The 11,719-nt window shown below is 41.9% G+C and overlaps 2 protein-coding genes across 3 annotated transcripts in view; one reads left to right on the plus strand and one right to left on the minus strand.

The window, feature by feature from the left end:
- cmah (cytidine monophospho-N-acetylneuraminic acid hydroxylase) overlaps window positions 1–2,256 on the minus strand; it is a 38,383-nt gene extending 36,127 nt beyond the window's left edge. For both annotated transcript variants that reach the window (XM_023836796.2, XM_023836794.2), the window contains exon 1: window positions 2,183–2,256. The gene's annotated coding sequence lies outside the window, so the exon portion shown is untranslated. The remainder of the gene's footprint in view (window positions 1–2,182) is intronic.
- On the plus strand, window positions 186–6,833 carry LOC111856661 (uncharacterized). Its single transcript, XM_023836798.2, has 6 exons — window positions 186–529; window positions 835–1,046; window positions 2,945–3,017; window positions 3,120–3,210; window positions 4,632–4,741; window positions 5,805–6,833. Exons 1-6 carry the CDS (start codon window positions 391–393, stop codon window positions 6,089–6,091), a joined length of 912 nt encoding a protein of 303 aa, XP_023692566.1. The 5' UTR covers window positions 186–390; the 3' UTR covers window positions 6,092–6,833.
- The last annotated feature ends 4,886 nt before the right edge of the window (window positions 6,834–11,719 follow it).

Consider the following 11,719-nt stretch of genomic DNA (forward strand, 5'->3'; position numbering starts at 1 on the left):
TTTTCACGTCAGAGTCTCCAAAAGTCTCCAGTAACACCAGAAAAAGTCGATAGAGGGGTCTATAACTCGCTAAATATAGCGACAAAGTCGCTAAGTTGGCAACACTGATCAGAACTGGGTTCCTTTCGGCTATTCTCGGCGGGACGTTCGGCTCCGTACATGACGTAAGTTCCTCCTCTTGGATGGTAGTAGACGATTGGTTCGTAAACCAGGAAGTAAAATGTACTAGTAAGCGCATCATGCAGCAAATCCTACTAGAAAAGCATCTATAAGTTTGTTGCGACGATTAATTCACAGTTTAATATTAACGAAAAAACTAGGTCCTCTAATGTTTTCGTTTTGTCTCTGATATAGCAGGAAAGCTTTTGTAACTACCGTGAAACATAAAACATGGTCCTTTCATCGTCTCAGCAGCTGGTGGTAGCACTGACAGCTGTGCTACTTGTTTTCGTCGTTTTACCCAGAATCTTCAATAGTGGATCCGGCTCGAAAGAATCAAAAGGGTTTGATCCGCGTGTTAATAGGAAAGGTAGCCGTTGTTTTGATGCTAAACAATTTCCCCCACACTTAGCAAGCTCTTCGTCTACTTGTTAGCTAGGTTATTGTATTGTATACTGTGCTCTGTGGTGTGTTATCTAAGTGAATGTGATCAAATGGCAAAATGATACGAGTGAAGTTTGCTTTTTTTCTTTAGTTTCAGCAACATAATTAGTATCGAATTGTTAATGTAATATATGTAGACACACACACATACAATGTATTTTTTAATGCCCAAGTACAGAAACATTGCTCACTAATATTCACCGCATGCATGTTATCCTGTGTGTGTTTCAGTGGGTCCGGGTACAGCAAGACCGCACCAGTTCAACTTGAATTCAGCAGATTCAAAGGCGCAGACATTTGAAAATATGCAGCAAGTGAGAAAGATGATGGAGAAAGAGCTGAAGAGCGATAAATATAAATCAAATAGCAAGGGCTACGTGTTCACCTTGATGCCACTGTATGCTATCGGAGTTGGTGTCTTTGCTGTATACAAGTTTATAAAGGTAGATTTTTAATTCTTTATTATTGATATGAAAAGTTGTGCTTTTTCTGTTGTGTGTATGAGGGGGGCATGGTTTTTAATTCAGCTTAACAAAATACCGGGGGAATTCAAAATAATTTCTAAAACTCATAATTTATGTGTCTTTTTACCCCAAAATTCTCACATGCAATGAAAATAGAAGCACGTTTATTTGCCTTACTAGACCACAGGATAAGTCGCGTCCGGTATAAGTTCAAAGAAAATATTTCAATTTACTTTTCTATACGGGATGATCGCGTAATATATGGAACAGTCTCCACACACCCCCCTCCCCTTTAATTTCATAAGTTCAGCAGTGTTTGAAATTAGCTAGGATGAAAAACAAGAATATATAATTAGTGCTGTATATGAGTCTTCCTGTTGTTTTTTCTGCTAGTGGAAACTGATGCATGTAAAGCCGATAATGTAATGAAACGGCAAAACAAATTAACTCATGTAAACGCCATAAAAACAGCCGTTAACATTATTCCTACGTAATTTGCAAGAGCTTCTGGGCAAAACTAACCTTTATACTGTTTGAGACCTAAATGCATGATGACAACACTGATGGCCCAACAATATGACTGGACTGAGCAGTCGGAGCTTCTCTACAGCGGTGTGCTTGCATTTCAGAAAATCACCTTTTTTATTGTCAAATCTTACAACGGCGTCTTGTCTATTCTGAAAGGATTAAACAGAGGTAAAGCACATTTTAAGTGCTGTGGAAAAAACCTACAGATTTTCGGGCAATTTATGCTGAAAGAATTGCTTAGTGGAGCCTATCCATATACAGTTTGTCCAAGCTAAAGATCGAGAAACTTATTTCATGTTAAATGATAACGCTTAACGGTGTACATACGAGCACTTTATAGTGTTACCACACTATGTCAGGACTTAATCATTTTACACTCTGTAACTCACATTGGTGCCTTTATATTTTGTTATATTTTATGCTGTCAATTTATTTATTTTACATTTTTTTAAATGAAACATCACTTCATCCATCATAAAACATCAATTTCAATATGTTTGAAAATTGTTTAGCTGGTAAATATATTTATATTTAACAGTATATTTTGTATATTTTGTTTATTTATGATTGAATAATTATCAGCTTACCAGTTATATGGTGAATAATGGGAGCAGATGGAATCCTGTTCGGCGTGCTCCTCGTTTTAAAAATGACAGCTGAGCGTGCTCATGCAAGCGATTTTTAGATGATCATTTCCTGTTTAAGATCCCACAACAGAATACAGGACCAACCCCTATTGTAAAACCCAAATTCCTAGACTTCAGGAAGCAGGTTTGCCATCCTGAATCGCTTGATATTGCAATACGGACATTTAAACAGTTCTGTAATGCTGATCAATTAGATTAAACAGAGGTGAAGTACATTTTAAATGCTGTGGGAAAAAGCTACAGATTTTAGGGCAATTTATGCTAAAAAAAAAAAATTGCTTGATGTATTCTATCCATGTAAATTTTGTGCAAGCTAAAGATCGAGAAACTTATAACAAATTTATTCTTCTATACTAAATGATGACACTTCACGGCATGCATACATACAGGCACTTTATATTGTTATCACACAGGATGCCCCCATTTTACATCTGGTAATTCACACTTTATGTACATGACTTATATTAGATAATCACAAGTTATTGTATATTTATAGTACAGATTTGCCACCAGAAGTCACAGAAGCAGAAATGAAACATGAAACAGAAATGAAACTGATACCATTGACCTAAGAAGCTAAGTTTTCCTGGAGAACTATTTGCAGAATATTATAATTTTTAAAAAATTTGCTATATTGCTATACAAAAAAATGCTGGATACCTTTTTTGCGAAGATGCATTTTTGATCTTGCCTTGTCTGCAGATCAAATCTAAAGATGACGCCAAGATTGAGAAGGATAAGACAGTGAACGGGGTGAAGAAGTCTGCAGAGACGGGTACTTTCTTAATAATGCACGTTATCATTTTGTGATGGGCTTTCATTTGCTTGTCTTCCACATTCCTGTTTAGTTATTGGCATCGATTTTGGCTTTTGACAGAAAATCAGCTGAATGAACTCGAGCAGCGTTTAGCGCAAACGGAGAAGATGCTGAATTCAATACTCACTCAGCTGGACCCACTGACTAACTGGTGAGCGAGCCTTTTGAGCCTTCTACAGTACTTGGCACACCCCGTAGAGCCAGCCGCATATGGGATCGGAGGTTTGCACATGCTGTCTGAAACCGCCCACTTTTGTTGATGTAAGGCGGGAGGCCCAGAATTTCTAGCGACATCCCTGGGCTTGCATATTGCCTTCATTTAAGCTTTTACTTTAAAACACAAACTGGAAATTCAGTAAGGCTGTGCAGATTTATGATTTCCACTCTATATTCTACATTTTTATTTAATTTGAGTCTGAACTGTATCATGCAGGTTTTCTCTCGTAGTCTAAAGTCATGCAGTGAAGTTAAATGCTGTCTTTAAATTGTCTGCGGTGCCTGATTGTGTGTGTGCTTGTGCATGTGGCGTGTGATGGACTAGCATCCTGTCCAGGGTCGTAGCCCTTTTTGTGGCCTGTGATGGACTAGCATCCTGTCCAGGGTCGTAGCCCTTTTTGTGGCCTGTGATGGACTAGCATCCTGTCCAGGGTCGTGGCCCTTTTTGTGGCCTGTGATGGACTAGCATCCTGTCCAGGGTCGTAGCCCTTTTTGTGGCCTGTGATGGACTAGCATCCTGTCCAGGGTCGTGGCCCATTTTGTGGCCTGTGATGGACTAGCATCCTGTCCAGGGTCGTAGCCCTTTTTGTGGCCTGTGATGGACTAGCATCCTGTCCAGGGTCGTAGCCCTTTTTGTGGCCTGTGATGGACTAGCATCCTGTCCAGGCTCATAGCCCTTTTTGTGGCCTGTGATGGACTAGCGTCCTGTCCAGGGTCGTAGACCTTTTTGTGGCCTGTGATGGACTAGCGTCCTGTCCAGGGTCGTAGCCCTTTTTGTGGCCTGTGATGGACTAGCGCCCTGTCGAGGATCGTAGCCCTTTTTGTGGCCTGTGATGGACTAGCGTCCTGTCCAGGGTCGTAGCCCTTTTTGTGGCCTGTGATGGACTAGCGTCCTGTCCAGGGTCGTGGCCCTTTTTGTGGCCTGTGATGGACTAGCGTCCTGTCCAGGGTCGTAGCCCTTTTTGTGACCTGTGATGGACTAGCGTCCTGTCCAGGGTCGTAGCCCTTTTTGTGACCTGTGATGGACTAGCATCCTGTCCAGGGTCGTAGCCCTTTTTGTGGCCTGTGATGGACTAGCATCCTGTCCAGGGTCGTAGCCCTTTTTGTGGCCTGTGATGGACTAGCTTCCTGTCCAGGGTCGTAGCCCTTTTTGTGGCCTGTGATGGACTAGCATCCTGTCCAGGGTCGTAGCCCCTTTTGTGGCCTGTGTTGCCTTGAGGCTGCAAGCTACCTGTGACCCTGATCAGGATAAGTGGTTGAAGCATGATTGGATATACTTGTTGGCAGTTGAAAAGAAGACATTGTCAAATGCTGTAGTTTTTAATGAGTATCATCCCCTTCAATTTCCCAAATCAGCGTTAAATCTGTGGCATCCGAACAGAAGAATGAAATCATGTCCCAGCTTCAGTCCATCCGACATCTGATGAAGAAGAGAGGCATGGACTGCCCACTAATGATGGCTGAAGGTACTGTCTTCCATTTCTAAGTATAATGCTGCTGTGATTGATGGATAGAGCTGTCACGATTACCTGATTAAACTCAATTACACGATTAGAAAAAAAATGGCATTGATTAAGATGTGCTTTCTTGATTACTTGGTAGTGTGGCAGATGGAATATTGTGCAAATAAGGTCTAAATAAAGAGTGAAAGCCTCAGTTGTTTGGAAGCACTTTACATTGTGCAAGTGAATGAACATGCAGTCTTTTGTCAGCATTGCAAAGCAGATCTTAAATATCACTACTGCACGACAGCAATGCAAATTAATCTTAAACGAGATTTCCGGATTTGACGGACTCACCCAATAACGCGAGGTTTGCTAGATACATGCCATTTAACCTCTCAGAATAGCCTAGCTTGTCTCTGGCATCACTTTGATTTTTATTGGCCGGCATGTGGGGCAGCAGATCTCACACACAAAGCAGTGCGGACAAATCACTTGTTTTTGCTCAATATCATCCTTATGGAATCCAAAATGTTTCCATACAGAGGGAGACGAATCTTTTCATAATCAGTTCTTTTTTGCTTTTGTCCTCATCAGTCATTTTTGTTAAGTTTCCTCACAAATGCACCACATTATCTACTATCCAGTCAAAAAGCAAGAATGAGAATGATCATGATTGGCTCAGAGAATGCATGCACAGCTCATGCATATTTTGAGTTTGCATAGTTTGCATGTTTACCCCATGCCTGCGTGGATTTATGCCGAGTACTCTAGTTCCCTCCCACTGTCCAAAAAAATGCAACTTTAGGGAATTGCAACTGTTGATGGAATTCATTCTCACATGCCCACTGCAGAAAAGATAAGCTCCAACCTTATGAAATACTGGGTGAGAGATTCTGTTGTGTTATGGTGTCTTAAATTTTCCAAAGCAGATGGTAGTGAGTTTTCTGAAGCGGTGTATGATTTACTGTTCTTGCTGAAGAAAAGTAAATCAAATGTGACTTGGTGAACTATTCATTTGGGATATGTAAACAAACTGAGGCATTTTTAGGTATGTGACCTTCAATACTTTGTGCACACCTTGCAGAGTTCCCATGTGAGAAGAACTTGGAAGATGTCATTGATTCCCTGGCAGCTGAGGAGGACCATCTATCAGGATCTCTATCAGAAGGGCAGGAGAGGCTCCTGGAAGAGGGGACAGCAGAAGATGGCCATCTGGATGGATCGGAGTTTGAGGGTGAAGAGGGACATAAAAGTACAGTGTCCTCTTGGGAAGCTACCTGTGGAACGAATGCAGTGGACGAAGTCACCACCAGCAGAGACCCAAAAGCAGACTCAGTGGTCGGGCTGAGAAGACGTAACAGACCTGAATGAAGGCTGCTTTGTGAATTATATCATTCAGACTGTTTAACTGTATTGTGACTACTGGCTGCTTGCAGGTGCTTCTCGTGGAGCAGCTTTGCATATGAAGAAATAAAGATGTTACTGTTTTGCAAAATTGAAAAATGGCAGCCCAGAGGCTTTGATGCAGTAAACGGCAAGTGCCCATCAAAAAGCACTTTTACAGTTCTTTATAAAGAAATATATGTGCAAAACAGTTCTGCTTTTTGCCACTACTGTCTTTATCTGTGAAATGGTTTCCGTTTTTACATGTATGCTTCACAGCACGTTTTGCATGCGCTGGTCAGTTAAATTAGGTCTTGGAGGGTTAGCTAGGCTACATATTACCTGCAAATGTTAGTCAAAGTGACTTGAACAGAATGCAAGCCTTAAAATTCAGAGACATATCTGTGTCTGTTTGCTGGGTCCTGGGCTTAAATAGAAGACATAACTACAAACTGATCCCAAATCAGTGCATAGGTCATGAAGCATGGTGATTTGTTTTTCTCATCCTGCTGCTGAAAAGATGTTAGATAGGATAATGGGGAATAATGGTGTCTTGATCAGCACAGTGAATAAAGTGTAATTATTTGTTTTTATTTAAATAGTCTATTATGCATTGCCCGTTTCAATGTTATAAAGATTTGTGTGCATCCTTTTATGCAATGATGAAATGAATACTCAATGCCTTATAATAAATTTTAAAATGTCTGAAAGGTATTTTAACAATCTTGAATCCTGCATGTAAAAGTGGTGAATTGTATCAGTGACAGACTCAGGCTGTTTTATGGGGCAAAAAAGGCTCCTATTGTGTGCTGTATTAGTACTGTGGCGATTGCCCGGGCAGAGAGACACGGACCCAGCGATGCGGGGTACTGATGGCGTTATTAGCAGTGCTTTCGTAGAGGTACAGACAGGGGTGATCCGAAAACGAGGTCGGGAAACAGGCGCGTGGGTCAGAAGCCAGGAAATCCATCCGACAGGCAAGCACAGGACACGGTCACACTGGGAAAGGGAGACGGGACGAGCAGGACTTGGCAAAGGAAGCGGGTCAGGCACTGGAGCTGGGCTGGAGAGGGAATGGAAGCGGGGTGAAGGCGTGACACCAGGCAGACGGAATAGGACAGGGAAATGGGGCAGACAAAGGGCAGCAAAACGCTCGGCACAGCTCAAACTCATTTGGCACAATACTTCGCGACGAGTCCTAGACTGCCGGTGTCTTTTGTACAGCCCCTAATCAGGCATACTGCCGTATCCCCGCTTGGTCCCGCCCGTGTGGGTGTGACAGTACAGCCATGGGCAAAAGTTTTGCGAATGACACAAATATTAATTTTCACAAAGTCTGCTGCCTCAGTTTTTATGATGGCAATTTGCATATATTCCAGAATGTTATCAAAGTGATCAGATGAATTACAATTGATTGTCTTATCATTGTTTTCTGAGTTTGCAACTCTTTTCAAGGCGGCGTTTGTATTGTGTTTCAGCGGCAAAAGAAAGAGTGTTTCAAGTCCCACCCCAAAGTAGTACCCCAGCTGGTTTGGCACTTTCGGTACTGGGACTTCTGGTACTGGTGCTGGAACGGAAGTCAGTGGAAAAGCGAAAGTACCAAAAGTACCTTACTTGGTGTGGTAAAAAAGCGCCCCTAGTTTTATAACAATGGATCTAGAAAGAAGGAAAGAAGATGCGGACAACAGAGGGGAGGAAGAGGAGGAGGACAAAGAAGAGAATGGCCAAGGAGACAAGTAGTGTCAGATGAAATTAGTGCCACTTTTGTCGACCATCTCCTTGTCCATGGGATGTCAATGAGGGAAGCTGGGCAACAAGTACAGCCAAAGTTGAGCCACTTCACGGTCGTCTCTGTAACACGAACCTTTAGAGAGGAGAATAGGTAGGTCTTACATACTGCTCTTTAGTGATTTTGCTCTATTGCGCGAAAGTATATGCTGTTGGAAAAGCATTGATTTACTATGTCATATATAGTCACAGAAATTTTACTGTATGCTCCCACTTTGTAAAAAGAATGTTGTACAGTACTTGCCACAATTCAGGTGATTCACAAATAACTTGTGTTTCATAAAAGAAGGCAGGATGCTTATCTGGTCCATTAGATCGGCATGTGGAATGCTTATCTTGCTTTCGGGAGAAAGTGGAGGGTTGGTATGCAGAATGCTTACGTAGTCTTCAGGAGGGCTTGGAGGCATTGTGCAGTGTCTTAGGGGAATTATCTTATTATTGCTAATACATTTCGAATGCACCATCACTCGGACAAAAGTGGGAATTTGAGAACATATTGCCTGAGGGAAGGGGTGAGCCTGGCCAGCTCATCCCCTGCCCGCATGCAATGCTAAGTTTAGTATAAGGGAAGGGGGAGATCCCAGTGTTAACAGGTGTCATTCCGAAAAAGGCATCCCTGCCGTAGAATTCAGGCCTGTCTCGGGAGCGCGCACCACTGAAAACAGCGAGAGCTCTCTTTTGTAACTCGCGTAAATGATCGTTTCTGTGTATGTAAACTCATAAAACGTATGTAACACATCATACGACATTGTATTTTGTTAAAGTACAGATATACAACATAAAACTAATAAAATAAGTCGCGGATCTGAAAACGGTTTGTTACTTAGGCTGTCAAACGCCTGTTCACATCGATTCACATCAACACAGCAATAAAGCGCTTGTTACATTACAAGTGTGTATCAGATGCACAGTAACACTACTTTTCACAAAAAAAAAAAAAATGTCAATCTTAATAAAATGTCTGGGTCTCATTCTAACCCATGGCTAAAATAGTGTGTGTGTGTGTGTCTGTTTGTGTGTGTGTATATATATGGCTCAAATATTGTAAATAGTGTTGCACCACGTAGCTCAGATGACACTCCAAATTGTATTAAAACGTGCTTCATGCTGGGGTCAGTGCAAATGTAATAGTCGGTGAGGGGATATATTTCTCATGTACTTCATGATGGGAGCTGCAGAACTGCAAAACCAAAGGTAATGGCTTCACTCTACACACCCATTGAAATTACTCAGGTAACTCTAGTGCAGAAAGAAGGTGATGATCCGTAGTGCGGCTCCGCGACCACAGGGGTTTATTACTAACACTGCACACAACAGGGAAGGCACAAAATAAAAGGACCACAACGGGCCTAAAATAAATAAGAAACAAATTAATGACTATGAACTAAACACAACTAGGGAACCAAGAAAATACTGGGAACAAGACTTGAGAAATGCGCAAAGCATCAAACACACCATACATTGACAACTGCATACAATGGCTAACTAGGGAAATGACCTAAGGCAGGAACTTAAATGCACAAATCAAACTGAGCTAATACGGATGCAGGAGAGAAACATTAACCAGACAACCAATCAGATTGAACACTGAGTACAAGCAAGAGGTGCAACTAATGAACAGGGACAATGACTTAACTAGGAAGGTTAACAAACTAGAAACACTAATCTAACAATAGGAATACAAGGCTAATACAGAATATAACATATATAATATAATAAGTACAAAACGAGAACCAAAGAATAACATTCTGCAGGATAACCAGCATTGTTTTAGGAGAGGTAGATCCTGTTTAACAAATCTGCTTTTTTCTTTGAAGAAGCTACAAGGGAAATTGATAATAAAAAGGCCTACAATGTGATTTACTTTGATTTCCAGAAGGCCTTTGATGTTGTCCCCCACAAACAGCTCGTACTTAAGCTCAAAGCAGCAGGGATTTTAGGAAATGTAGCAGTTTGGATTGAAAACTACTTCACAGATAGGAAGCAGCGGGTAGTTATTAGATGCACAATGTCTCATTGGGACATGAGTTGGATACCCCTGAGTTAGAGTACGGAATAGTCTTCCTGGTAATGTAGTGCAAGCTTAAACCCTGGGTTCCCTTAAATCAGAGCTAGATAAGATATTAACACCTCTGAGTTATTAGTTGAGTTCTCCCCAAACAAGCTTGATGGGCTGAATGGCCTCCTCTTTTGTAAATTTCTTCTGTTCTTATGTTCTAGTTCTTACTAGTGGAAATGGTGATTTGTACTAGTCAAAACTGAATTAAAGACATCTGGAATTCATAACTAGTTTAGATTAAATTTTTACTAGTTAGAATGTTATTTCTACTAGTAGAAATCAAGTTATAATGTCTAAGCCTTATACTGTTAATAAACAATTTGGCTTGCCAGTAAAACTCATATTACAGATATCTACATTTTAATTTTAACTGGTCAAAAATCCAGGTCCACATATCCATAATTCAGTTTTTACTAGTAAAAATGTAATTACATATATCTGGAATTATATTTTAGTCACAGAAATAACACATCTTGAATTTGAATTTCTTTTAGTAACAACTAAATTTCAGATATTTGCAATGCCATTTCTCCTATGGCAAGCAAAGTTGTCTTTTAACAGGATAAGACTTTAGTTTATTGATTTGTACTAATGAAAACATTCTAATTAGTAAAACTAAAACTGGGAGGTTAGTCCTAGATTCAGCAACCATGAAATCCATTAATACATTTTCAGTTGTTTATTTGAGAGTGTTATAGAAAAATAATAAATAAGTGCTTGACTCTGGTGGTTCTTGAAAGAACCACCAGGGTCGGACACGCGTCTGCAGTGGACCCGATGGACCCAGGGTCGATTCCCTCCACTTTCACTGCGTGAGGGGTCACCATCAGCACCTCGTGTGGTCCCCTCCATCTCGGCGTGTTCCATCTCTTCCTCCTCAGGTCACGAACCAACACCCAGCTCCCTGGGTCAAGCGGTGTCACAGCTCGTAGTGGTTCTCCCTCAGGAGTCCTCCAATTGGAACGAACCCGGTCCCAGGCTGCACCTATCGCTTGCCTCAAACCTGTAAGATAAGTCAGCAAATCCCCATCCACAGTTTCCAGTGTGACATATCGCGAGGGAGACAAAACACGCATTGGCCTCCCAGTCAACTCTTCAAATGGAGCCAACCCTGTTTGGTGGTGTGTCCTGGCTCGCATGAATAACAAAGCCAGGGGCGGGGCATCAACCCAGGGCAGGGCAGGCTCTCCACCATCCCCCCACTCGAGGGGTGATAGGCGCAATAATGTTTCAAATCAATTTGCATCCAATGGGACAATTTTGCCAGGGTCTCTGCAACAAACGCGGGACCATTGTCTGTGGTGATTTTAGATGTGATGCCCCACCGAGGAATCACCTCCTTTAGCAGACATTTAGCCACGCTCAGAGCATCAGGGCGACGGCAAGGGAATGCCTCCACCCATCTGGAAAACAGATCTACAATCACCAAACAATACTTGTATCCCCTGCACGGCGTTAGCTCAATGAAATCCATCTGCAGGTGATCGAACGGACTTTGGGGATTCGGGGTCACTGCCGGGTTGGTTGGAATGCCCTTCCCCACATTGAATTTCATGCACATCATACACTTCCCGCAGAATTGGCCAGCAGCTGCGGCAAACCCAGGGGCATGCCACACCCGAGTCACGGCTGCCACCATCCTGTCACGAGACACATGATCCAGGTCATGAACATATTGCACAAATAGTTTTCTATAATCAGGTACCCCCAAAGCTGGGGCTGACATTAACGCCTGTTTTAAATCAATCAGCTTCGGGCGTCCACGTCAG

The sequence above is a fragment of the Paramormyrops kingsleyae genome, chromosome 1, assembly GCF_048594095.1.
Source record: "Paramormyrops kingsleyae isolate MSU_618 chromosome 1, PKINGS_0.4, whole genome shotgun sequence".
Classification (NCBI taxonomy): domain Eukaryota; kingdom Metazoa; phylum Chordata; class Actinopteri; order Osteoglossiformes; family Mormyridae; genus Paramormyrops; species Paramormyrops kingsleyae.